Here is a 26,382-nt window from a genome sequence, read left to right as displayed (position 1 = left end):
CCCTGTGGACCGGGGAAGTCAGACTCCTAGGGGAGAGCAAGGAGGCAGTAACTGACCGCGGGCACCTACTGCGTAACAGGCATCTCCGCAGCTGTTCAATCCTTCGAAATAACCAGAAAAGTTGGATAATATTATCATCCCCAGTTTATGGGTAAGGAAACCGAGGCTCAAAGACCAATTAAGTGACTTGCTCTACTTGCAAGGAGCATGGGAGAAGTGACTCCACCTCCTGGGCCGGGCTAGCCCGCATTCCCACACCTGGGACCGCTTCTCTTCAGGGCAAAGTTCACCCTCCCGAGGAAGTCCTCTCTTTCCCCAGCGGCCTTCCTGCCTGGAAGCCGGGCGCCCTGCTAGCTGGGTTCCTTGTTCTTGGGGTGGCCGGCAGGCTGAGATGTTGGTGGGTGTGGCCAGGGCTCAGAGGCTGGGGTCCCGTCCGCTCATCCTCTCAAGCCGGTCCATTTGCTGTGTGACTTTGGGCCACCGCAGAGCCTCTCTGGGACCCACTTTTCCCACCTCCTCCTCAAGGGCAGCCCCGGGTGAGTTCAGATGGGTAAGGTATCTGGCACTCCGGCTCGGGTTCAGCCGCCCGAGGAGAGGAGAGCAGAGCAAGGCCTCGGAAGCCGCGGGCGAACCCCAGCCCCCGCCCCGGCCGCCGCGCGCCGGGTTATGTAACAGTGTGTGCTGCGTGCGCGTCGGGGGGTGCCGCGGGGCGGGGCGCGCGCCGCTATTCCGGGCGCCTCTATTTTTAGCCCATTGATGAGGCTGCGTCGGCCGCCGCCGCCGGGATTCCGGAGACGTCAATGGGCGCGCGTCACGGTCCCCGCCCGCCCGCCCGGGGGAGGCGCGCCGAGCCGGGACGGCGGCGCGGGCGGCCGCGGGCTGCGGGGGCGGGGGGCGCGGCGGCGGCCGGAACTGCGGGCCCGGGGGCTGCCCGGGGGCGGGGGGCCCGCGGCGGCCGCGGCGCGGTGGCCCGAGCGCGAGGCGGCGGCGGAACTGGTGGGGGACCCCCCCAGCGCGGCGCGCGCGACCCCCGGCCTGCCGGCATGGGCGCCCCTGCGGAGCGGAGCGCCTCCCCGCAGGCTGGTGCGCGACCCCGGAAAGCGGGGGCGGAGAGGCGAGCGGGGCTCGCTTGGCAAGGTGAGGGGGGCCGCTAGGCGAGGGCTCCAGGGGGTAGCCGGGGGAGTCCTGGGGTCTGTGCGGACGCACGGGGGTGGGCTCGGGGCCACGCCGGGAGCCCTGCTTGGCAGCCGGGAACGGGGACGGGGCGCAGGGGTCGGCTGGACTCCCAGCGGGGCCTGCTGGCTCAGAGTCAGCCCCCAAGTGCGGCGGCCAGCGCTTTCTCTCCCCAGCCGCCAAGGGTGGGGTTTGGCTCGCGAGGGGCGCTGGAGATGGCCAGACCGGAGAAATTCCTTCCATTTCCCCGCCGGCCGCGGGATACGGGTTACAGAAGCTTGTCAGCTTGGCTGCCAGGAGGCTGAGCCCGGAGGGACCGGAATTGCCCCGGGCAGCCCTTTGCGTGACTGAGTTGGGAAACCTAGCCTGGAGAGGGTCTCCCAGAGTTAGGAGCGAAGCTGGGATTCGGACTCAGGTCACGAGTCTCCCTGGGCAGTGTTCTTCCTGCGGCCCAGCTTCCCTCCTGCCACTGGCCCTGTACCTGGGGGCAAGCGGCACCTCCTGTAGGCATAGAATGCAGTGTGGAGGCCAGGACACCGTTCCTTGACTTGAACATATTCTCGTTTGATGCCTCCAGTTTTGATGGGTGGCCTGGTGGACAGAGAAATGTTGCAGAGGAGGCACGTCCTGTAGACGGTGCAGCATTAGTCTGGATTTGGGGGCCAGTGTTCTGGGCTTGGTGGGAGAATGAAGGCTATACCCATGAACTATACCCAAAGGGTGCTGATGGATTGGGGGACCGGTCTGGGCAGGGCTCTAGGGTGGCCCCTAGAGCCACTCCAAGGGAGCGTTTTGATTAGTGACTTGGGTGAAGACGCGGAAGGGAAGCCCAGCTGACGTTTTGTATTCTCAGAGCTGAGAGGAATGGCAGGTGTGCAATACAAGAATATCAAGAATGGGCCAAAACTAGCAAGATGATGGTGGCTGATGCTAAAGGTTTGGGCCTAGGCTAAAGAAGTTCAAAAAATCAGCTCAGGAGTTCAGATCCGATGGGAGGCCTAGCTTAATTGCCCAGCACTCCAGGCCCCTGGCTGGTGGGCAGGTGGGCACTGTCACACTGCTCTGTGCCATCTAAGATCTCTACCAGATACACTGACGGTGGTGGTGGTGGATGGGGCAGTACCTGACCCTGGGCTCTGGGGCTGGGTTCCCTTCAGACAAGTTGTTTAACATTTCTGTGCCTTAGTTTCCTCGTTGGTAAAATGTGTGTAATAATCTGTTGCTCTGCATTGTGAGACTGAAATGAGAAAATGCATATAATGTGCTTGGCAACGTATCTAACTAAGGCACTGAATGACATTAGCTGCTGTTAAAATTGTTCATAACAACAATATAGTCATTTGTGGATGGGGACATTGGCCAGTGCAGAGATCGTGTCCAGGGGTCCACCACGGCTGCAGAAGGTCTGTCCCGTTGTGAGGGGGAGTTGAGATAAGAAAAGACTGAAATAAGTTCTTGAGAGGAAGAAGACGAGGTTCTGGGTGGGCCTCTGCAGGGCACAGAGCTGGACTGGGGCTGGGAGCTTTGGGACTGGGGCTGTGACGCCAACAGGGAGGAACCCTCTGATCTGGCTCCGATGGAAAGGGCAGCTCTGGGGGGAGCTGTGCACAAGGAGGTCCTTAGTGGCCATGTCCTTCCCCCTCTTTGCAGGTGCTAGCCCACTCTCCTCCTAGCCCAGCTCCATGCAGGCGTGTGTGGGACCTGCCCCCAATTACACGAATACTGAGCACCCACTAGTGCCGAGCCCCCTTTTAAGAAATTATTTTTATTTATTCTCCCCCATCCTCCCTGTTGTCTGCTCTCTGTGTCCATTCGCTGTGCGCTGTTCTGTGTCTGCTTGTATTCTCATTAGGTGGCTCCGGGAACCGATCCTGGGACTTTCCAGAGTGGGAGAGAGGCGATCATTCTCTTGCGCCCCCTCAGCTCCCTGTTCTGCTATGTCTTCTTGTTTCTCCTCTGTGTCTCTTGTGTCATCTTGCTGCACCAGCTCTCAGCGTCGGCTGGTACTCCGGCGCAGGGCAGCTTTCCCGTGCTGGGTGGCATTCCCATGCAGGGGGGCACTCCTGCGCGGGGCGGCTTTCCAGCACGGGCCGGCACTCTGTGTGGGCCAGCGCATGAGCCCCCTTTTAGAGACTGAAGACTCCGTGGTGACTGAGACAGACAAGGCTCTTACTTATGCCCTAGCTGGGGAGACGGATGACAAGCAAGCGAACAAATGGCTGTTAGCCCTATGGGGAAAATAAAACCAGCTTAATGGGGCAGGAGGTGAGGCTTTCTAAGTGGTGAAGTGGGAATGGAAACCCGATGGACGAGAAGGAGTGAGCCATGTGGGTGTCGGAGCAATGGCTTACTGGGCAGAGGCAGGGAACAAAGCCCATGGGACTGGAGCACAGTGAGTGGAGATAGGCGATGAGGACTCTCAGCCCATTTGGAGTCCATCACTTTCTCCTCCTCCAAGCCCTCTCAGCTCTGGGTTCACCCTCTGCACAGTGTCGACTGTACCTGGCCTTGGTTCATTTCATAGCTCACCTCCCAGTACACTCTCCTGGGACAGAGGTGGTTTGCTCATTTTTGGATTTCTCACTGTCACGCACCACCTGCGTGGCTCACAGTAGGTCCTCAGTGCCTGTGCAATGACTGTTGAGAAGGGAATTTTGACCTGGGGCTGGGCCTTGTAGCAGACAGCTGTTCTAGGGTGTTTGCAGTCACTTTCGGGGCGCTCTTCTCAGGCACAGGGGCAGGAGACCGGAGCTCTCCTGTGGGGCCTGGTCCCCCCAGCCTGCTGCCCCCCCTGCAGCCCTGGGCAGGTAGGGCGAACAGGCAGGCTGGGGCAGCCCTGGGGCCTGACTGGGGCTGGGAGAATGGGAGCGCCTGGCTGGGAGGGAAGGGCCCCCTGCGGGCTGGGGTAGGCCGAAGCTGGATTTGGCTTTCACTTGGGGGTTGGAAGCCTTCCGGGTGCTCTAGACTGCGCTCGCCCCCTCTCCACTGGCCTTCCCTCCCTGCCCCCCATTACGCCCGCAGGGATATGGGGGTGCTCCTAGCTCTAAGGGGGAGAGCCTGGGCACTGCGGGCCAGAGGAAAACACCCCCCTACCTTTAACCTGTGCACCCTGGGGTTCAGATTGGGAGGGTGGGGAAGCCCCTGCCCTGCCCCTGCCCTCAGGACCCTCGTCCTTGCTCCCAAGACCTTCCACCCCGGAAACACCTCCTTCCCTTGTCCCAAACCGCATCTGGGCCTGAAGGGCAGGCTAACAGTGAGCCTTGCTGTCCCTGCCCTCACTCCGGGAGAGGAGAGGGCTAAATGGGGTGGGTGGGGAGAGCTGAAGAGGCGGGGGTGGTGGCGGGCAGACCCCGGCTTCCGCTGAGGCGGAGAGGCCAGGGGTCCAGGGGCAACTCAGTAGGAGCCAGCGTCTGGGGTTGCAGCTTGGGTGCGTCCTCATTTAGTTTCCATCCATACGGGTAGCTAATACTTAAACCGCCCAGGTGTGCACTCAGTGCTGTTTTGACTCTCTCATACTTATTAACTCACTTTAAGACTGATGACAGTTCCGTGCTTGTCACTTTTACAGACGAGGAACCTGAGACGCAGAGGGGTTCTAGAACGGCCCAGGCTTACAGGAGACGGAACCGGGATACCGGGATTCGAACCGAGGCCGTCAGGGGTGCAGCCCCTGTGCGCCAAACCACTCTGCTCCCAGTTGGGCCTTCCCATCTGGGGACTGGGAGAGGAGGAGAGGACTCCGCCGGGCCCCCGCTGGCTCTGGTTAGAGGCTGGGCTGCCTGGAGACAGGGCCCGGAGCCCCTTACGGAGAGAGGGTCGTGCTCTCTTCTGGCCTCGCGTTGTCTCCTCTACCTGTGCCTCAGTAGGCCCTTTTGTGCACATCCCGGGCTGGGGCTAGCTTCGGGCAGCCCTCGCCCAGGTGTGGGGTGTGAGGCTTTGGGCGGGGCTGGCCCCCACCTGGCTCTCTTGAGCTCTGAGATGCCCCAGAGGCTGTCAGCAGCCCCCAGTCACACCTCCTGTCCCCGGAGCTGTCTTCCCAGGACGCGGGCCGCTAGCCACTGCCCCCGGCCCACCCCCACACTGCCTGGCTGGGCCGTGTCCATGCGGCGCCTGCTGGCTCTGGGGTCCCCACGCCGATGTCCCCCCGCAGGCCTCCACCATGCACAGAGCCGGCGCCTGCCCGGCCCCCCGGGGGCCTGGCTCCCTGGCCAGGCGCTGCAGGCCCAGGAGACGGTGTGAGGGTTGGTCACGGCCTGCTGGTCCACGGAACGGGGTGAGTGCTCTGCTTCTGTCCTTCGCACACCCCCGGGGCCCCCCGAGCAGATGGAGTCGGGGGGCAGAGGTGGGTGTGGAGCTGCCCCAGACGGATGTGGTTTGGGGGGTGGAGGGGGAAGCCCTGCTGAGGTGACAGGCAAGGCGGTCCTGCGCAGCACTGGGAGATCTGATTTCCTCGGGGGTGCGGGTAATGCGGGGGCGGGGGTGGGGGAAGCCTGCTCTTCTCAGGATAGGTTGGGGGCCCCTGGGGCCTTAGGCTGGGGGGTGGGGAGGAGCGTGGCAGGTGCCCCCAGAGTAGCACGTTCCAGGAAGCTGACGGGATGGGGTTGGGGAGCTTGGCCTGGGCTGGGAGTATAGTGGGGTGGGGGCAGCCGAGCGCTTTCCAGGTGTAGGCAGTGCTCCAGAGGGAGTGCACGAAGGGGATGCTGGGACCCCCCCAGAAAGGGTGGTAGCCATCTCCCCTCCCCACCGCGGCAGGCCTGCAGTGTGGGGTGTGGGGAAGTGGCCTCATGGCTGGGGCTCCTGGGTGGAATCACAGCTCTGAAGTGGCAGGGACGGGACCCCCACCCCAGCCTCGAGAAGGAAAACCCCAGACTTCGTGGCCAGGGCCGCCCGGCTCCTTGGCCATCCAGCTAAGCCCCATGAGGAGGGATGGATTTTCAGAGTTACACGGGGCAGAAACGACTTCCCCATGGCCCTACAGGGCGCACATGTGGGGGCAAGCCCCGAGCCCGGGTTTCCTGGAGGTCCAGGCCAGCCCGGGCGCCTCGTCCAAGGCGTGAAGCCACACCCTTGGGGTCTGCGGGTGCTTTCGGAGAGGGCGCCAGCTGCTCTGTGGGTGAGGGGAGGCTGGGATTGGTCTGCCCACCAAGCTATTTCTGAAACACCGGGATGGGGTGAAAGGCACCTAGTCCTGGCCAGCACGCTGAGGGAGCTGGGGTTCAGCCTGGCACAGAGGGGGTGATTCCCTTCCTCCTACCCCGCACAGAGAGGCATGTCTGCGCGGCAGAGCCCCAGGCCTGGGGGCACCTCCAGATGAAGCAGGAGCTCCCACCGCCCCGACAAACGCGGTTGCCTCTTGTGAACTTGGTGTTGAGGGTGCAGAGGGAGGAAGACGGGGCGTCCAGCCTGAGCATGGACGGCAAGAGGGAAGCCCTGGGGAGCAGGGCCTCCTGTCCCAGGGGCGGGGCCGGGCGTGCCCCTGGCCTCCGCTGGCAGCCGCCCTTCCTCCGACCGGGGTGGGGAGAGGGCTTACTGTAAGTGGGAGAGGCAGGTGGCCCCCGTCAGCCGAGATCTGGCCTTGGGGAGCACGGGAGGGAGATTGACAGCAGTGGCCAGGCGCCCTCCCTCTGCTGGCCCCCACTTCTGCCCCCAAGTCCAGACCCGCTTCCTGAGCTCCCGGCCTTCCCTCCGGGTCCACGGCAGCACCGGGTGGGCAGGCGTCCTGGTGTTTACCCTGTTGTCTGGGTGACGACGGTGATCGAGCGGAACTCCTGTGCCAGATGCCCAGCCAAGGCCACCCCGAGGGGCTGCGAGCCGGAGCCCCGGGAGCGCTCGAGCCGCTGGTCTTGTGACGTGGACACCTGTCTGCCAGGCCTGGGCACGGGCCCAGGGTCACGCTCACACCGGGGCTCCCGTCAGCTGACTATTTTGAGCTCTTGCTGACCTGGGCCAAAGTCGGGCCCCAGCCAAGAGGGCCCCCAGGCGGCTCCCCCCGTCCCCAGAGGCCGGCTCTGGTTTCGGCTATATAAACAGAGGAGGACACGCTGGCTCGGAGAGCGCTCCACGCCCAGGGCCTGCTCCGCCGGGCACGGCCTCCGCAGGGAGGCCCTTCACGTCTCTCTCCACAGGGCTTCCGGAGGCCACCAGGAAGGGCCCCCCGACCCACCCCAGGATTCTCCCTTCGTGCGGTTGCCCAGGATCTCTGAAGGTCAAAGCGTGAGGAGGAAGCTGGTGAGTCTTGAAATGGGGAAACTGAGGCACAGGAGCTGGGCTGTGTGGATTTGTTTCCATTTTGACTGCTGTGCCAAACCCTTTGGCCTCGAGAGGAGAGGGAAGCGGAGGGAGCAAGGGTGGCAGAGGGTCCTGGAATGAGAATAAGCAGGCTTGACCTCAGCTGGCAGGCGGAGCTGGCCTCGGGAACACTTGCTAACGGAGAGCTGGGAGACGCGGAAGCAGACCCGCGATGCCCGCCCTCTCCTTCCTTAGGGATTTCCACCAGGGTCTCGAGCCTCCTCTGCCCCCGAGGGGCCCGGCGAGGCCCTGGCCTGCTCGGCGGGGGAGGCCGCCCCAGGGAGTTTGGCGTCCCTCAGGGCGCGTCAGGACTGGTCTCTGAGGAGGGTCCCTGAGCCCTCCGGCTGGCCCGGGGGCCCCTTCCCCGCTGCCCTTGCCCGGCTTCGCAGTTGCTTTTGGCGTTTGAGAGGCGGGGCTGCCAGCCGGCTGGCGCAAACCCGCTCCTGGGAGCAGGGCCAGGGGCTTCGTCCCGGCACGGAGTACGCGGCAGCTCCTTACGTGGGAGGCTCTTGTGCGCTCCTTCTCCGTTCTCAAAAAATTTTTCCCTTTCTGAACGTGAGTCTCTAAACGAATCCAGAGCCTGTGACTAAAAATACTTTAACAATAGGAAAGTGCATCAGTCTTTCCGGCTGGAGCTTGTTATCAGAGGGTTTTTATTTTGGAATTTGAAATTGTGCCCACAGAGCCTGGGTGGAGGCCTCGGGCAGGGGTTGGGGAATTTGGCGAGGGTTCTGCAAGGTGGTGGGGGGAGACGGGACAGGCCGTGGGCCCGGCAAACCGCGGGGGGCACGGAGGGAGTGCTGAGGGGTACGCCGGTGGCGTGGGCCCACCCTTCCCACAGGACCTCCCTGGCCTTGTCTCTGCTCTACAGCTCAGGCTGGAGGCTCTTCCTGAAGTCTGCTCTTATTCCTTCATGCTGCATGTTAGTTCATTTCTTCTGTCCTGGAGGGGTGGGGTAGAGAAATGACTGTCCTGAAGATGGCCTCACTTCCTTAATTAACCAGCTTTCTCCAGAGTATTAATTGAGCACTTGCTACCTAAAGAATCTGGACTTTTCCTGGTGCTGGGTGGAGCCACATCTCTGGACACACTCTCATTTCCTGTCACCCCGCCCTGGACGGGGAGAGGTGAGGATGGGGCTCCTGGTCACCTCTAGTTTTTATTAGGAGGTACTGGGGATTGAACCCGGGCCCTTGTACATGGGGAGCAGGTGCTCAACCACCAAGCCACATCTGCGCCCCTGTCTCCAGTTCTTAGAGAAGGGCCCTGCTGGCTCCCCAGGTGAGCCGAGGGCCCTGGCGTCTCCCTTCCCTGCCCCCCTGCCAGCCCCTGGATTCCGCGGCGGGTCCCTGGCGTCCAGGTCCCCAGACAGCGCTCCCTCTGGCTGCCGAGCCTCTCCCTTCCCCCTTCCGTTAGCGACTTGAATTCTCACAGCCCTGGGATTTCGATGCTGGATTTCGATGCTGGATTTCGATGCTATCTGCGTTGGGCAGATGAGGAAACAGAGGTGGGGAGGGCCAGGCACCGGCCCAGTTGCACACCAGGCCTGCTGGCTCCGGGTCAAAGACGCCCCTGACGGCTTCCCCGTGTTTGACCCCTCACTGGGAGTTGGGGCAGGGGGACAGTGGCTGACCTGCCCTTGTCCTCGGATGCGTTTGGGGGGAGGGGGGTAAGGACACCCATGGTCATGCACGGGCTGGGCAAGGGCCAGGAAATCCGAGCCAGAGGCCTGCGCCTGACCCTTCACCCCCGGTTCCCAGAGCCGCCCACGGGAAGCCCCCCGGGGCAGCGGGCACTGCTTCCCTGCCCACAGCACAAATCCCCCTGCCCGCTGCCAGCGCAGGAAGAGGAAGTGGCTGGGTCAGGGCTGGCGATAGGCCCTGGGGCTGAGGAGGGGAAGCTCCCGGGGCCACTTCTCAGCGGCTCCGTGCCCTGCCCACCCCACGGGAAGGGCGTGGAGGCCCGTGGGTGGGGATAGCCTTGGTGAAAGTAGGGCAGGTTCCTGCCCTCTGCTCCACAGGGGCGGGAGCCAGCGGAGCGCAAGGGCGGGGGGAGTGAGCGTGGGAAAGAGGCTGTGCGTTCCACTTCCTCCATCCCCTGTGTACCCAGCTCCACCCCCACCCGCTAAGCCGGAGCAGCGGGGGCACTGGCTGTCTGTGTTGACCCTGCCCCTGGCTGCTTACTGTTGGGGATGCAGGAGAAGCACCCCCTGCAGGAGGGGGAGACAGCGCCTTATCCTCCTGGCTGTTCACTCGCCGGCAGGGGGATGGGTCTGAGCTCAGGCAAAGTCCCTGGGCCCCATGAGGTTTGATTAGGAGGGGAGCGGGCCTGGCAAACGGTTCAGAAAACATCCTGTGTTGACCCCACAGGTGCCCCTTTCTAGGGTCAGACGCTGCAGCCCTGCTTCACTGCCGTTGTACTTTGAGTATCTGTCGATAGAAAACAAGCGAAATGAGAAACAGCCACTAGGATTTCAGAGACACCCCCTTGAATGAATTTGTCCTCAGCCAAATCCGGTGGCATCTGCATCCATTTGAACGACTCTCTTTCATCTAGGCTGTTTTTTTTTAAAGTACACCATTCCTAGGGGAAAGGGCCCACATCAGACGTGTAACATCTTAGGAGTGCAGCTCGATGAGGTTTCCAGAGTGAGCCTGCCCGGATCAGGAGCTGGAACGTTCCCAGCCCACCAAAGACCCCTCCTTCGGCGCCGCCGTTTTCCATTGACAGGCTATGCGTGCGCGTGCACGCATGGATGTGTGTATGTTTTTGGGGTGCGTTTGCAAGAACTCAAGGCCTGCGGGACCCTGAGCTTCTGGAGTTCCGAGTTGAGGGCAGTGGGTCCAGCACACAAATGGGAATTAGGGAGCTGAGTTTGATTGAGTCCTGCTGTGAGCCGTCCCCTGTTTCATCATTTAGGAAATGCTGGTGGTGATTCCCAGCCTGGAAGTGTTGGGTAGGGGGTGAAGGGGAAGAATCTGTGTGCAGTGTCCTGGCCTGAGGGCTGGGACGTGATTGGTACTTGTGAAGGTTAGCTCCTGCCCTGTGGTGGGAAGGTGCTTGTTATTAAGAGTTGGGTTGGACTCAGATGGTGGCATTTGAGCTGAAGTCTTGGAGGAGCAGTAGGGTTAGTGTAGAAGGGAAAGGAACAGTGTGCCTGGTGGGTGGAACAGTATGTGCAAAAGCGGGTGTTAGGAAGGCGTGACTGTCTCATCATGACCTACCCTCCCCCTACCTTCCCAGTGAGCGGTTCATTCTGATTTTGCTCTTAAAGGCTGGACTTGAGGTCCATTGGGGATCTCTGTTCAGCTTGGGACCAGCTTATGCCCTAGGGCGCCCCAAAAGTCTGTGTCAATTATGCTTTTCCCCAGAGTTCCACCTTAGCTGGACTGTACCCCCCTGGGAACCCCGGGCCGCCCTCCCTTTTCTCCCCTCTGTCCTGGGCTAGGTGCTCTGCACCCGGGTCTGGATGGAAGGCTCCGCTGTGTTTCCACACACAGCTCTGCCTCTTTCTCCTGGCGCCTTATTATTTTTCAAGTGGAACGTGTCCAGACCCCCAGCATCCCTGCCTCCTCGAGCCTGACCAGGTGGCCGCTGCAGTTGCCTCACCCTTGCTGTGGATTGGGGCAGGGAGACTGAAGCTGCAACAGTCTACTGCAGCCTGGGCTGGAGGCTGGAGGCTGGGGCTGAGGCCAGGGACCTGGGCAGATCCCCCTGCACTTGAGCTGCCTGGGGCTCGTCGGTGGGCTTACCCCACGGGAGCTTCTGGGCTACTTTTCAAGAAGGTGGTGGGGAAAGGAGGGGCGCACTAGGACTCAAGGCCCAACCCTTGCAGGATCTGCGCCTGAGCACAGACTGGACGTGCCACAGAGAATGCACTCGTTTTTGTCGGTGATACTGGATGGAGGGGAGTTGACCTGCCTAACTTGAGTTTGCTGACTTATTAAAATGGTTTTTATTTTCTGAGGAAAGCCCTGCTGGGGTAGGGCAAGGTGGGAAGCCAGCCCCGTGACTCTGATGGAGCCAGTCTCACCCGGAATACACTTGGCATGTGCTCCTGAGCAAGGCGCAGCTCGTCCCAGGACTTTGGGGGCTAATCTGCAAAATGGAAGAACTTGAAAACTTGGGCTGAAGTGGGATGGGGATCCTGGATGGGTCCTAGTCACACTGTCCTGTCCGTGCTTCGCCCTCAGCCTGGTGACCTTGAAGGGGCCTTGGAAGATGGTTTGGGAAAAGCCAGTGCTCTCTGAGGACTGGCCCATGTTGAGATGTCATGCTGGGACTTGGGAGCTATGGCAGGTTCTAGCCAGTTCACTTAATGAAATTGGCATCATGTGCTCCGTCTGTGGTGGACAGTGTGGAGTTAGCGGAGGCAGGCTGGTTAAGGGGTGTTTCTTAACGGGCATAGTCAGGAGGAGAGGTCATTGGGCCCATCAGGGTGGTCTGCTGTCTTTGGGCCCCACTGAGGCATGGTCTGTGATGGGCAGTTGGCCCCAAGTGTTTCAAAAAAGAATTTCAGGACAAAAGGAAAAGTTGCATATGGGGCATGAGGAGCAGAGGTGGGGGGGGGGGGGTGGGATGACAGATTCTATCTGGAATAATGAAATTTGAGGTGCATGGGGACCCTTGAATGGGCAGAAGTGGGGGCTGGAAACAGGGGTGTGGGAAACCTTTGATGGGAGGTGAGGGTGGAAATGAGGAGCAGAAGTTTCTCCAGGGAGCAGATGTGGCTGGTGGTGGAGCTCCTGCTCACATGAGAAGTCCCTGGTTCAGTCCCTGGAGCCTCCTAAAAACAACAAACAAATGAACCAACCAACTCAGGGAAGCCGATGTGGCTCAGTGGTTGAGCACTGGCTTCCCACATAACAGGTCCTGGGTTCAATCCCTGCCCCCCCACCTCAAAAATGAATGAGTGAATGCATGAACAAATAAGTCTCCAGGGCAGAGGGAAGTGTATTAGGATGACGGGATGAGTTGAGAGCATTATTGTAAATATTAGCCCTTCCTCCTTCCTCATATCTCGTGGGCTACGACTCTCCAGGCTCAGGGTGGCATGGAATGGAGCTGGGACAGCTGGACCGGGGAAGGCTCCAGGTGGGTGCAGCCTGGTCTGTGCCCTGCTCCAACCCTGGCCTGCCCCTCCCTGCTCCACCAGGCAGGTTATAACAGGTCAGAGCTGTTCCCTCCACAGGTGCTGGAGGTGAGGTGAGACAGGACCCGGATCCTGGTGTGGGTGTGGGTGGTGGTAGGAGGAGAGTCGGTCAGTGGCACTGGGTTCTGCCTGTGGGGTCTTGAGCAAGTGAAACATTGTCTCTCTGATCCTGTTTCTTTATAAAATGAAGTTGGTATAAGTTTGAAAAGGTTTCTCAGGCTCCACCCTCTTTTGAAAAGTGTTATTTCCCAAGCAGGGTGCACTCCCCCTGGAAGGGGCTGGGGAGGACTGGTGGGAAGTGCAGTTTAGCTTAGCCTGAGGGGCACAGCCCAGGGACGGGAGCTTGGGCCTGGCACACCCCTGCCCTGGGGAAGGTACTTCTGCCGAGAACTTTGCCTGGGCATTTTGGAGGGAGGAAGTAAGCGGGGGCTCTGACTGGCGTCTTGGGGGGGCTACCTTCCCGCCTGAGACTCTGCTCAGGGAGCCGGGTCAAAAGGGCCAGCTGCACCTGGGGCAGATTCCCAGGGTGTGCCCCGGTTGCCCGCCCGGGCCCCAGGCCTGGCCTGGCCGTCCTGGCAGGCGCCGGAGAGTGCGACAGCGCAGGCCCTCGAGGACAGGGTTGAGAGGTTGCAAGGCGGGGCCGGGCGCAGCCGAGGCTCCCGGGAGCAGCCGGAGGGTGGGGAGATCCTGGTCCGGGGAAGCCCCGCGCGGGGCCGCCAGCCCTAGCGCGCCCTCTTCTCGGGGCCTGGCCCTCCAGGCCTGTTATTTTGGACCTGGGGGGCCCGACCCGGGTCTCGGGTCGGGTGGGGGAGCCTGGCGAGCCCGGGAGCTGCTATTTTTAGCCGGCGCTGCCGGCGCGAGGGGCCTATTTATAGATCAAACAATCCGCGCTCCCTGCGTCAATGGAACCCCGCGTGCGTCACGCGCGCAGACATTCCAGGGCCCCTTCGCCCCGCCCCCTGGGCTCCCCGGCCCGCGCCTCCCCCTGGCCGCCTCCCACCGGAACCGCGCCGCCCCCCGCGCCCTTGTATGGCCAGAGCTTGCCGGGCCGTGTGCGTCAGTGGCGCCCCCGCCCCTCCCCGTGCGTCACGGAGTCCTTAAGAGGAGGGTCCGGCCGGCCCGGGGAGCCCCAGTGGCGGAGGCTGCGGAACTTGGGGGAGTGCGAGCTGGGACGGCGTGAGCGCTTACGGGACCAGGCTGCGACTCGGAGCGCTGGTCCCGGACGGGGGGAGTAGGAGCCGGCCGGGTAGGTGCCCCCGCGGGGAGCGTGCAGCGGAGCGCGGCTCTGCGTTCTGGGTTTCTGCGGGGCTTCTGCAGGGGATGGGGTGGCCGCGCGGGCAGAATGGATGTGGTAGGGCCGGTGTGCAGGAGGGCGCGCGTATCTTGCAGCTCCGAGGTTGGGGTAGCGGGATGAGCACCCAGATCGGACCGGAGCCTGATGGGCGAGGCCGGGGGTAGGGTGGGGGAGCGTCCGTGCAAGGTGAAAGCCACGGGAGTTGGGCGCCGGGAAGGAGGACTTGTCCAGCAGGCGGCTGGCTTCAGCTCGGTCTCTCAGGGTGCCCAAGTCGGCATACGGTGTCCTGGACATGGGTGCTGACGGCGGAAGGGAGGGTGTCTCCGTTCCTGGGGGAAAAGGCATGCTGAGCTTCGGTGATGCAGGCAGAGCTCTGACTCCAGCCAGACTGAATTGCCAGAAGGATCTTCTTCCTCCCAGTCCGGCAGCCCCCCCCCCCCCCAAGCTCCTAGCTGCTTTCTTAACAGTTACAGACGCTGTAGCTCAGTTTGCAGCGGTCCCCACCCCCGAAGTTTCTTTCTGTCTGGGGTTGTTTTAGGAGACCTCTGGATTACCGAAGGAGGTGGCTAGGGTTGGTGACTGAACTCAGGAGCGCGCGTGTGTTGTGTATTGGAAAAAGAGTGCCTTCCGAGGGCCAAGGCAGGGTTTCTCTTGGACCAGCGGGCGTGGGGCAGGGGTGGGGGGTTGTTTTAGCTGTGGCTTGGATCCTGTGTGTGTGACTGAGTGTGTATGTGTGTGGAGCCTCTGGTGTGGCGCTACCTGGAGGATATGCCCCCCCCAGCTCCTCACGATGATCACCTCTGTATACCCTCCCCCCAGTGGCTCTGCTGGCGCTCTCAGGTAGGGTGCAGCCTGAGGCTTGTGCACATAACAGGTGCAAGCCACACTGCTGCCAGGACCTGCCTGGAGCCGGATTCTCCCCACTCCCTCCTTCCACCCCACCTCTTCCTCCTCCCTGTGGGACTGTTCCCCCACCCCCGCTCCGTGGGGTGGATGTAGGTCCTGTCGTGTGTGTGTCGTTTAGTACCTGTACTGTCTGGAGCCTGGTGGGGGGTTGATCCGGATGTGGGACGCGCAGGTGGAGAAACAGGATTTGAATAAGGCTGGAACGCCCAGCCTTGCGTGGCTGCTGCCTTTCCTCCTCCACCCCCAACCCATCCCTGCCCGGCGGTCCCGGGCCGAGCGGACGTGGCTGCACTTATCTCGAGCAGGTGCTCAGGGCTGTGCGTCCTGGTGGACGGGCGCCACCTGGCAGGTGGGACCAGGGCGCCGAGGGGCTCTGCTGTCTGGGTGGGTGGTACGAGGGTCAGGCCAGGGGTGGGGCTGCGCCACACAGGACCCGTGGAGGTGGGAGAGGGGCGAGGGCCAGAGGACTCTTGGCTAGGGAGTGGCGACAGCTGTCGTCCCGTCCGCCCTGCGCCTGTGTTCAGTTCAACTTGGATTTCTTACCCAGATCCCCTCCTTGACCTTGAGGCCAGATTTCCGCAGACCCCAGGCCGGGAGGTGAGGAGGGAGACTCTCTTCCTTTGCATAATTTTGTGCCTGGTCCCTGAGGATTGAAGATCACCCTTTTCCTCCCGACTCCTCAGGGCTGGAGGCGTGTGCTCCGCCTGAGCCCGGGAGTTTTCAGGGCACAGGCACTGATGGCTTTTTGTTATTATTGTTGTTGTTTGTTTGTTTTAGGAGGTACTGGGGATTGAACCCGGGACCTCGTTCACGTGAAGCAGGTGCTCAAACCACTGAGGCCCCCCCCTCGTTCCCAAGGCACTGATGTTTTAACGTGGGGGCCCAGGCGGGGCAGGGGCATGGCTTCCCTCCCCCAGCACCAGGTTCCTTGGCCTTGCTGCGTAATCACCCTTAAGCCCTGGGCTCTGGGAGTGCTCTTATTTAAAAACCACGGGGAGAAGTCCTTCGGGATAGCAGCGAGATTCCTCTTCGGGGCTGTCCATTCTCCTGGAGGCCAGGGGGCTCTTCTGCCCTCCCTCCTGCGCCCCCCTCCCCAGCCTCTGTGCAGCCTGTGGCCTTTAAAGGTCTGGAGCCAGCTTACCTGGTCCCCTGGGGAGCTGGGCACTGGGTGACTGAGACCTGGTTGCCCTCCCTCTTTGCCCGTGGGAGTGTCCCAGGCAACGCAGAGTGGGTGCCCAGCCCCAGAAGGCAGCATGGGGGCACGGGGGGGTCTGCAGCCTTTGCCCAGTGTGTGGGGTGGGGCCCAGGCCGGGGCTGCTGTCTCCGGTAGGGGTAGGCTCTGGGCCTTCAGCTCCCAGCTCTTTCTCTGTCCCCAGGCACTGTGGTGGGGAGGAGAAGGGGTTTTGCAGTGAGCTGGGGTATGCTGGGAAGGAGACCCAGGAAGTGCCTGGTTGAAGAAGCAATCTGTCTGCTGGTGCCTGGGTGAAGGCCTTGCCTGGCTGCCTCCCCCCGCACCCTTCTCGCAGCCCCCGCCCACTCCTTTCCCGGTGGGGGAGGGGAGGAACACAGCTTCCCCCTGTTCCAGCAGAGAAGGGCTGGCGGGATGCCTTCCCAGGGTTCCCAGGCTGGCCGGGTGTGGCCGGCCTCCGGGCCGAGCCCACTCCTGCTGCCCCGCCGCTCCGTGGCTTGGAGGTGAAGGTGATGCCGCGGGCAGGAGTCAGGCGTCCCGGGCTCCGCGGTGGGCTCTGACCCTGACGCCTTGGCGTCCCATCTGCAGTCTGGGGTGCCCGCCACCCAGCTGTCTCTGGGGCATGTACTCTGACATTGGCCTTCTCCCGCTGACTCCTCCCCGCCTCTCCTCTCCAGAGATGCCCTGTATCCAAGCCCAGTATGGAACACCAGCCCCGAGCCCAGGACCCCACGACCACCTGGCGAGCGACCCCCTGACCCCCGAGCTCAGCAAGCCCACCATGGACCTGGCCAGCCCCGAGGCGGCCCCCACTGCCCTGCCCAGCTTCAGTACCTTCATGGACGGCTACACGGGCGAGTTTGACACCTTCCTCTACCAGCTGCCGGGGACGGCCCCGCCGTGCTCCTCGGCCTCCTCCTCGGCCTCCTCCACCTCCTCGTCCTCGGCCACCTCGCCCGCCTCCGCCTCCTTCAAGTTCGAGGACTTCCAGGTGTACGGCTGCTACCCTGGCACGCTGAGCGGCCCGCTGGATGAGACCCTGTCCTCCAGCGGCTCCGACTACTACGGCAGCCCCTGCTCGGCCCCGTCGCCGTCCACGCCCAGCGTCCAGCCACCCCAGCTCTCCCCCTGGGACGGCTCATTCGGCCACTTTTCACCCAGCCAGACTTACGACGGCCTGCGGGCCTGGACAGAGCAGCTGCCCAAGGCCTCCGGGCCGCCGCAGCCCCCGGCCTTCTTCTCCTTCAGCCCGCCCCCCGGCCCCAGCTCCAGCTTGGCTCAGAGCCCCCTGAAGCTGTTCCCCGCGCAGGCCTCCCACCAGCTGGGGGAGGGCGAGGGCTACTCCCTGCCCACAGCCTTCCCAGGCCTGGCGCCCACTTCCCCACACCTGGAAAGCTCGGGGCTGCTGGATGCACCTGTGACCTCAGCCAAGGCCCGGAGCGGGGCGCCAGGTGGGAGCGAGGGCCGCTGCGCCGTGTGTGGGGACAACGCCTCATGCCAGCACTACGGCGTCCGCACCTGTGAGGGCTGCAAAGGCTTCTTCAAGGTACTGCACCGTCCTCGGTGGGACGTGGTGCAGGCAGCGGGGGACAGGCTGGTCTCTCCTGGGGGCTTCTCCCAAACAGTCCTGCTGTGCGGCAGGGGTTCTGCTCACCCGGTGGGTTCTTCCCAGGGACCCCACAGGGGGCAGAGAGCTGGGACCTTTCATTTGCCAGGGTGCTCGGGCACCAGCGGGACTGCAGAGAGGTGGAGGGAGGAGTGGGAGATGGGTGCAGGCTGGGGGCACCCAGAAAAGGAAGTTCTCCTGGCCAGCGCTTGCTTTTCCTCTGCCTGTCCTCCCCCAATTCAAGGTCCTAGCGGGGAAGGGGCCCCCAGGCGCTCGTGTTCCTGGCAGGAGATGAAAGGATCTGGGAAGAGGGCTTGGTGCTGGAGGGCTGGGGGTGGACTCGGGAACAGGCTGTGTGTTTGTCCCGGCGGCGCTGGGTGCCTGCTTGGCTTCCCGTCCCCACCCCCAGCCTCTGCGCAGCCGCCTCTTGTCTGCCCCTACGAAGGGGTGGGCGGACACGGGCACATCGCAAAGCACAGGTGTCAGGACTGTTGGGGAGCCCCTGAGCCTTCATTTCATGGCCTGGGGTCGTCCTCGTGGGGCAGAAGCCTCCCCCCATGCCCCTGAGACTTCCCTTCTCCCCTCCCCATCTCTCCCTCCCCTGCCACCCAAATGTTAGAAAAATAGCTGTGAACAGAGAGTGCTTTTGTCTGTGATGGCAGCAGGATCTGGACGGTGCCCTCCCCTGGGCTTCACCCCCTCCCCACCCCACATCTGACAGCCTGTTCCGTGTTGCCCCCCCTTCCCAGCGCACAGTACAGAAAAACGCCAAGTACATCTGCCTGGCCAACAAGGACTGCCCTGTGGACAAGAGGCGGCGAAACCGCTGCCAGTTCTGCCGCTTCCAGAAGTGCCTGGCTGTGGGCATGGTGAAGGAAGGTGGGTGGCTGGGGCCCAGCGGGCCAAGGGCGTGCCCGAGTGGGGCGGGGGCCTGGCCGAGTCCCCCGACGTCGGCCCTGCTGAGCCCAGAGGAGGGCACATGTGGACCTTACGTCTGCCCTAGCCTCATTCCCCCGAGCCTGAGGATGGGAGGCGGCGGCCACCCGCCTGCTTGAGAGGAATGGGGGAGGAGGTCCCTGGGGGTCCCCTGGGCGCAAGACTTGAGGCTCGGGGGGCTGCTGTGCAGCCGCAGTATACACGGCTGGGGCTGAGACTCCCTTTCTCACCCCTGCTGGCTTCTCTGCAGTTGTCCGGACAGACAGCCTGAAGGGGCGACGAGGCCGGCTCCCTTCGAAACCCAAGCAGCCCCCAGACGCCTCCCCTGCCAACCTCCTCACCTCCCTGGTCCGGGCACACCTGGACTCAGGGCCCAGCGCTGCCAAACTGGACTACTCCAAGGTGAGGCCCCGCCCCGGGGAGGGCTGCTGCTGGCACCCCCGGCGCCTCGGTGCTTGGGAGGAGAGCCGCCCCTCCAAGTGGGCAGATTGGGAAAGGAGGCGCCTGCTCTGGGCTGGCCAGATGGAAAAATGCACCCCCTAGGGCGGCCACTTAGAAAAACGTGCCCTGCCGGCAGCTGAAGCTGCTGAACTCGAGTTAGTCTTGCTCCCGTGGTCTGGCATCTAAGTGCGTGACAGAGCTCCACGTGGGCCCCGGTGTGGGGCCCTTTGTGGGGTGCTCACCCCAGCGGATGCCCCCCCTTCTCCCCCCAGTTCCAGGAGCTGGTGCTGCCCCGCTTTGGGAAGGAGGACGCCAGGGACGTGCAGCAGTTCTACGACCTGCTCTCGGGGTCCCTGGAGGTGATCCACAAGTGGGCCGAGAAGATCCCCGGCTTTGCCGAGCTGTCGCCGGGTGACCAGGACCTGCTGCTGGAGTCTGCCTTCCTGGAGCTCTTCATCCTCCGCCTGGCCTACCGGTGAGCTGCCCGCCGCCTGCCCGACCCCCGCTGCCCCTGCCCTGGGGCTGCCCTGACCGCTGTCTGTGCCCGCCGCCCCGCAGGTCTAAGCCGGGCGAGGGGAGGCTGGTCTTCTGCTCGGGCCTGGTGCTGCACCGGCTGCAGTGCGCCCGCGGCTTTGGCGACTGGATCGACAGCATCCTGGCCTTCTCGCGCTCCCTGCACAGCCTGGTGGTCGACGTGCCCGCCTTCGCCTGTCTCTCTGCTCTTGTGCTTATCACCGGTGAGCGGCCTGCCTCAAGCTGGGCCCATGGGAGCAGGGGGGAGCCTGCTGCTCCTCAGGAGGGTGCCTGCCCGGAGCGTGGGGGGGCGCTGAGGAGATGGCCCGGGGTGGGCTGGCATCCCGCGCCGCCTGGGCCCCTGCACCGCCCAGGCATGAAGGGAGGACACCAAACGTCACAGAGGGGCAGGCGCGCACTGCGAGAGGCACAGCTGGCGGGTGGGAGCGGGGATTCGGGCTCGGCTGCATCTATGTCCGACGCCCAGGCGGGTCTTCGAATTCCTCCGGGTTCCCCAAGGTCCGACTGTGTAGGCATCAGGCAGGTGGCTTTGGGATTTTGTTTGTTTTCAGCCACAGATGGAAAAGTGCACAAACACAAGTGTTCATGAACTAAACACATTGGTGTGAGCAGCCCCTGATTAAAAGAACTATGACCAAAAAAAACCCAGGAAGACAAAAGGAAACAAAAAAAACTCAGACCAATGACCCAGTGCCCCTATGTAAATGTAATTATGCAGGATGGCCTCTGGTGCTAAGTGTCGGGGTTTTCAGGCATCTCTTTTTATTCTCCAACGTGCCAGACCCCTCCCCACCACCTCCTTTCCGCCTTAGTTTCCACATTTTGCTATCTAAAGCAAAATCAGATGCACTGTGGGCTGCAGAGGGAGTGGTGCCCACCTGCAGCTTCTCAGCGCAGTGCGGGGAAAAGCCCACTGGCCCAGCCAGGAACCCCGTGGCCCTGGGCCAGCCATCAACCTCCTGGGCCTCAGTGTCTCCCTTGGAATATGAGGATGACGCGTGCTCCTGGCCTCTGCCGATGAGGCTTGAAAGGGGACTGGCAGGTCACCGTGCTTCTGCGAAGTGCTGGAGGCGCACGTGGCACGGCCAGGGACAGGAGTTGAGAGACCCGGGGAGGCCGGGCCTTGGGGGGGGCGTGGTCCTCAGCCGCGTGGTAAACCCTGCGCCCCGTTTGCAGACCGGCACGGGCTGCAGGAGCCGCGGCGGGTGGAGGAGCTGCAGAACCGCATCGCCAGCTGCCTGAAGGAGCACGTCTCGGCCACGGCCGGCGAGCCCCAGCCCGCCAGCTGCCTGTCCCGCCTGCTGGGCAAGCTGCCCGAGCTGCGGACCCTCTGCACCCAGGGCCTGCAGCGCATCTTCTACCTCAAGCTGGAGGACCTGGTGCCCCCTCCGCCCATTGTCGACAAGATCTTTATGGACACGCTGCCCTTCTGACCCCAGCCCGGGAACACGCGTGCGTGCACGTGCCGACGCACGCTCCGACGCCACCCCACGTGCCTTCAACCTGAGACCCACGGACCCCCAGAGCGCCCCCCAGCCAGGGCTCGAGCTGCAGACCGACTGACCCCCTCACCTGCTCGGGGAGGTTGGCGGGGTGCCCGGGCCCTGCGGGAGAGGAGCGCGTTCGCGGGGGTGACCCCCCACTAGTTGTCTTACTCCCCCAGCCCTCCCCCAGCCCAGCCTTGGCCTTCATGTTTTTGTAAGATAAACCGTTTTTAACACACCTCTGTGCTGTAAATAAGCCGAATGCTGTTGTAAATACAGGAAGGAAGAGGTGGAGGTGGGAATGGGGGGTGGGAGGAAGGGACGGCCCCTGCAGCCGCCTCCTCCTTGCTCTCTCCCCCCACCCTCCTTCCACGTGTACATAAACGGTCACTCTAGGAAGAAGACAAATGACAGATTCTGACATTTATATTTGTGTACTTTCCTGGATTTATAGTATGTGACTTTTCTGATTAATATATTTAATATATTGAATAAAAAATAGACATGTAGCTGAATCTGGGATTCTGTCTCTCTCTGACACCCTGTCTCCCTGCATCACACGCACACCCGATTACTTAAGTAGATGAGATGGGTGGCTCGGGACGAATCTTGGATTTTACCAACCTGAGCTATGAGGTCTCAGTTTACTCATTTGTAAAAGGGGCGTGATAATGACACCTTCCTGGGGAGTTGTTAAGAAAGAACTTCAGATCGTCTGCAGCACATAGAATCCTTCCCTTAACCTTGCCTGGCTCTTTCAGTGCCCGTGGTGGAGGCTGAGGACTGAGGGACTCAGGGCAGGCACCTGCTGCAGCAAATGACCTGGCTTCTGGGCTCAGGTGGTCACTTTCTCGTTCTTAACCTGGGACACTTGCTCCGTGGCTCTGATCCTCGACTTTCACAGCTGTAAAACAGGAAGAGGAACAGGCCCGGCCTCAGCGCTGTTGGGATTAGGAGTGTGTTTGTGGAGAGCTTGGCACGGGGTGCATATAAGGAAGCCCCAAATGGGAGTGGTTCTTGTTATTCAATAGATTTTTTTTGCCATCCCCTTCTCCACCTTCCTCCCCAGCTCTTCACCGCCCCCAGCAACTGGGTCTGAGGAAATGGTGACCTCTGTCTCCTGGGCAAGAACATTGTTCTGTGACCCCTACCTGTGCCCAGGTGCCGTGATGCCCTGATGTAGGTTCTTAACACACGAACTCATCGGTTGGCTTAGCTGATTTAAAATGCAGATTCCCGGGCGCCACCCCCCAGGGGCTCAGAGCTGGTGAGGGCTGAGGCCCTGAGTCTACTTTTCAGTGAGCACCCAGGTGATGCTGATACAGATGGTCTGGGAAGCACCCTTTGGCAAACCACGAGCCTTGGTCGACCCCAGCCTAAGGTCCGAGGTAGCTGGCGGCCATGGCCCTCCCTCTTCAGCCGGCTCCGTGCCCAGCTCGCCTTGTCAGTTCTTTCTCAGGGACTTGGCAGGAGCCCCGAAGGCAGTGCCCTTCCCACCTGTCCCTCCCACCCTTGGTTCAGGACCCCAAGTCTTCGCTTCCATGGCCCCTTGTGGGAACCGTCTGCAGGACGGGCAAAACAGGGCCCTGCTCGGGAGCAGGGGAGAAGCAAGGGCATTCTGGGCTGTACCTAAAAGCCTGCCTTCCCCGATGCCCCAGCTGCAGAGAGGCTCCCCAAGGAGCCCCCAGCCACATGCCCTCACCTGGGTTCTTGAAAGACAGCCTGCCTCAGGCTTCTGAGGGCTCCCCACGTGGGGTGGAGGGGGGCTCCTGCACACCGCGGCTGCTGCCCCCAGCAGTGCTGTGGGGGTCGCGGGGTGCGTCGGAACCCCCAGTGGGCCTTTGTTGGCAGCACCACCGTCTGGCAAGGGGCCGGGCAAGGCGCCTTGGATGGGGAGTCTGGAGACCCGGTTCTGTTCTCCTTCTGCCTCCAGCTCCAGGCCGCTCTTCCTCACTGAGCCTCCGTTTCCCCATCGGTTCGCCGAGGAGGTGTGTCTTGTGGCAGGGCCCTTGTTAGGAGCACAGCTTGCTGTCTCTCTCCCCTTTGGGTCACTCCCCTCCATATCCCTGCCTCCAGCCCAGAGTCCTGGCGGAAGGCAAAAGTTTTGATTAGCTATTTAGGGAGGGGCCGGGGACTGGGAACAGGATGGGGCAACTGAGAACCTCAGGCTCATGGTGATGATAATCGCTGCCACATACATGTCCCCCCACAGGCTAGGTTCCTTTCCCATGTTATTTCTAGCCCTCACTTCGACAGTAGGAGGAAGGTGTGGTTTTCCCCATCTCACAGGGCAATCGATGCAGTGGAGTGGAAAGAGCAAGAACTCTGGAGCCAGACTGCCTGGCTTTAAATCTTGGCTCCAGCACTTACTAGCTGTGGGGTTTGGGGCAAGCTACTGAACATTTCTGTGCCTCAGGGTCTTCATCTATAAATGAGGAAAAAATAATGATACCTATTTCATAAAGTTGCTATAATGATCAAACGGGTGACTATGTACACAGGGCTTCAAAGAGGGCTTGGCTCACAGGAAGCACCCAAGAAATATCGGCTCTTGTTTTTATAAAAGAGGAGAATTCATTTCTGAGAAAGGAGATGATTTTCCCAAGGTCACTTAGCTTGCAAGGGACAGAGCTGGGTGCGTCTGAGACCTAACTGCTAGGTCTCCCTGCCCAAAGTCTCACAAAATAAAAGGAGCGCCTCCTTCCCTGGACTGGGCCGTTGGGGTACCCCAGGGAGGGGGCCCGCTCCTCCGCTCCACCCTGCCCCACCCTGCCCCACCCAAGGGCTGGAGCCTGGAGGCAGGCCTTTCCTCTCCACTGAGCAACTGGAAGAACTGGCCTCCACGTCTTGCTAGGGGCCCAGAGGGCGAACAAGGGGGCATTGAGCCCGGTGGGGCCACACAATGGCCGTTCTGTCCCAGCTGGCCGGGGGCTGGGCCCATTTCCGAAGGGGACAATAGTCAAAAGGCAGTGACGCCGGCAGGGCCTGGAATCCCGGGCGGGATTTTCCGAGCCTCAAAGCCTGCTGTTTGTCCTCACACGGAGACCCAGGAAGCCTGCCTCCTTGTCTCCCCCTGCCCCACCCACGCCGGGCCCTGTGCCCAGAATCCCTGGCCCTCTCCCCACTGGGGAGCAGTGGCTCTGGGGTGGAGGGTCTGAGCAGGAGTGCCACACCCCAGGGGTGTGTACCTGAGGGCCCTTCCTGGGGGCTGGGGTGGACGAAGCTACCTGAGCTTGGGCCACCAGATTTGGTCATGGAGGGAGATGGTGAGGGTTAGGCCTGAGGAGGCCGAGAAGCTTCTGAAGGTCACGGGCATGCTCAGCCATGTGGCAGCTGTGTCCCAGGGGCAGCCCCTGAGAGAACACCGTGAAAGGTCCTGTCGGAGGTGGCAGGCGGCTGCGTGGTACCTGGGCAGTCGGCTGGCCGCTGGCCATGTCCTCTGGCTTCCGGGAGGCAGTCAGGTCCTGACTGAGGCAGTCGTGTCTCACTCATGTGCGAGCTGGGCCTGCAAATTCTCAGGGGGTCTTAGGGTGGAAATCTGGAGGAGCCCCAGCCCCTGCTCCTACCCCAAGCCCCTCCCTGCAGCAGAGACTCCAGGGCTGCTGGGCCCCTGACAGGACGAGGCTGAGGGGGTGAGCCCCTCTGTGCACCCGCCTCACAGCCCTGCCCAGGCCTGGCCTCAGAGCCTGGACCCAGGCTACAGGGTCTGTCCGGGACATCTGCCTCCACCCCTGCTCCAGTCTCTGCTCCCGTCCTGGGCTTCCATCCAGGGCCTTCCTTGGCCCCAGGCTGGGGCGCTATTTGGTTAAGGCTGAGGCCAGTGGTGGGACTTGGCTTGAAACCTCTTAACAGGAAGGGGTTAATGCAGAACTGAGGAAGTCTCCTCCACCCCCCTACCCCCCCAACATCTCCTTCCCCACCCGAGCCAGGGACATTCTAAGGGCAGGAGGAACATTCCAGGGTCCCTGGCTGGACTCAGAGATAGTGTGAGGGTAGGGGGCCCTGGAGGCCCTGGCCCTGGCTTCTGCCTCCCACCCCTCACCCCCGAGTCCATGCTCGGCCTATCTTCCTCCCCACCCTGGCTCCCCCCCACCTCCTGGCGGGCCCTGACCCCGCCAGACGGGGAGGCGGGGGGGTGCATCTGAGGTCTCCTCAAGGTCTGACCCAGCCGCTGGCACGGTCCAGCCCCTCCTTAAGACCATAAATCAGGCCTGGTGTGGCCACGGGGGCTGGAGGTGGCAGCTGGGCCGGGGAGGGGACAGCGTGGGGGGCCTTGTCCCAGTACATGCTGCGTTAGCAGGGAGCAGTGCCCAGTTGCCAGCCAGGCAGGGTGCTGACAGTCGCTGCCCGCCTGGCCCGGGCACACCCGAGGGAAGGGCCCTCACCCAGTGAGCCCAGCCTTGGGGGTGGCTATGCAGGAAAACCTGGGTCCCATTTCAGAGTCCCAGATAGCTACTAGGGTATCATCAGGAGAGAATCAGGAGAGATACCGAGAGGCCCCCCCAGCTCCAACAAGAAGCCAGGGACAGAAAAATAAGCCCCCTCGGGTAGATGCAGAGATTGCCCTCCCAGTGGTGGCTAGACAGCCCTCCCCTCTTTGCAAGGGCAGTCACACAGGCTCTTTTCCCCAACAGCAGATAAACACCTGCCTTCAGGGGAACAGAGGTACAGAAAGGACTGACCACTCCATGCCCACGGGGACAGACTCACAAAGATAAAGACCCCCCTCTGGCTAGAGAGACAAACACGTAGACTTTGCCAAAGACATGCACAAGCCTCCCCTCCCCACGGAAGGACAGATCCCCGGATCCCCCAGGAAAGAGCAGACATGCCCCCGTCCACCCCCCGTGCCCCAGGGCTGGTGCAGGGCTAGAGGCTGCCTGACGAGGCTAGGGCTGGGTGGCGCCTCTTTCTCACGCTCTCTGCCGCTCTCTCGCTCTCTCTTGTCCGCCCAACCATTTCCTCTGCCACGAGGGAGGGGCGGGGGGGGGGACGACGGAGAGTGGCAGCCCAGAGATGGTGGGGGTGGAGGAGCCCCTGTCCAGTATCCCAGGGGGCAGGTGTCAGAAGAGGACAGCTGGCCCTCCTCACTCCCGTAGCCTGGGCTGGAGGGTCAGCGAGCAGGGTGCTGGCTGCCCAGCCAGGCCGGCCACCGTCAGGGGCCCCCAGCCTGACGTCAGTCCCACTCATTGTTGTTGCTGGGGCTTGAGTCACTCCCTGTGACGCCACTGGGGTCAGCTCTGGAGCGGCTGAGCGTGGCCTACAGGGCCAGCTTCAGGGCTCGGCTCTCCCCTGGGCACACACCAGGATGAGCGAGGCCTTCCGGGGCCACATTCAAGCAAAGCCAGCTGCTGCGTCCCAAGGTCTTGGGTTGGCCTT

At 62.4% G+C, this 26,382-nt stretch overlaps 1 protein-coding gene and 2 long non-coding RNA genes across 7 annotated transcripts; 1 reads left to right on the top strand and 2 right to left on the bottom strand.

Annotated features, from left to right (window-relative positions):
* Positions 1-4,742: 4,742 nt before the first annotated feature.
* NR4A1 (nuclear receptor subfamily 4 group A member 1) lies at positions 4,743-21,518 on the top strand. 3 transcript variants are annotated; one of them, XM_004460939.5, is made up of 8 exons: positions 4,743-5,446; positions 7,299-7,401; positions 16,680-17,548; positions 18,358-18,487; positions 18,795-18,946; positions 19,258-19,460; positions 19,544-19,722; positions 20,696-21,518. In XM_004460939.5, the coding sequence occupies exons 3-8, from the start codon at positions 16,682-16,684 to the stop codon at positions 20,950-20,952; spliced, it is 1,788 nt and encodes a 595-aa protein (XP_004460996.1). In that variant the 5' UTR covers positions 4,743-5,446; positions 7,299-7,401; positions 16,680-16,681; the 3' UTR covers positions 20,953-21,518. The 3 variants fall into 3 exon arrangements, with proteins under 3 accessions (XP_004460996.1, XP_004460997.1, XP_071074982.1); XM_004460940.5 differs by lacking the exons at positions 4,743-5,446; positions 7,299-7,401 and adding an exon at positions 13,729-13,859; XM_071218881.1 differs by lacking the exons at positions 4,743-5,446; positions 7,299-7,401 and adding an exon at positions 14,108-15,162.
* Positions 8,098-13,240, bottom strand: LOC131280589 (uncharacterized). Of its 3 annotated transcripts, none has more exons than XR_009188237.2 (4): positions 12,132-13,240; positions 11,495-11,804; positions 9,645-9,890; positions 8,098-8,403 (listed from the first exon to the last, which is right to left on the bottom strand). It is a non-coding gene; the product is annotated as an uncharacterized lncRNA (long non-coding RNA). The 3 variants fall into 3 exon arrangements; XR_009188236.2 differs by having other exon boundaries at positions 11,495-11,559; XR_009188235.2 differs by having other exon boundaries at positions 11,495-13,239.
* A 63-nt stretch (positions 21,519-21,581) lies between the features above and the next one.
* On the bottom strand, positions 21,582-25,966 carry LOC139440153 (uncharacterized). Its single transcript, XR_011650252.1, has 4 exons — positions 25,921-25,966; positions 24,411-24,508; positions 22,706-23,088; positions 21,582-21,907 (listed from the first exon to the last, which is right to left on the bottom strand). It is a non-coding gene; the product is annotated as an uncharacterized lncRNA (long non-coding RNA).
* Between the last annotated feature and the right edge of the window lie 416 nt (positions 25,967-26,382).

This window comes from Dasypus novemcinctus, chromosome 12 (genome assembly GCF_030445035.2).
Source record: "Dasypus novemcinctus isolate mDasNov1 chromosome 12, mDasNov1.1.hap2, whole genome shotgun sequence".
Lineage (NCBI taxonomy): Eukaryota > Metazoa > Chordata > Mammalia > Cingulata > Dasypodidae > Dasypus > Dasypus novemcinctus.
Note: the sequence above shows the minus strand (reverse complement) of the source record. Positions and strands in the feature narration are given on the sequence as shown.

Coding starts and splice junctions, on each gene's coding strand:
- NR4A1 (XM_004460939.5), top strand. CDS start 16,682: ATGCCCTGTATCCAAGCCCAGTATGGAACACCAGCCCCGAGCCCAGGA. Junction 19,461..19,543: donor ATCCTCCGCCTGGCCTACCG/GTGAGCTGCCCG, acceptor GCCGCCCCGCAG/GTCTAAGCCGGGCGAGGGGA. Junction 19,723..20,695: donor TGCTCTTGTGCTTATCACCG/GTGAGCGGCCTG, acceptor CCCCGTTTGCAG/ACCGGCACGGGCTGCAGGAG.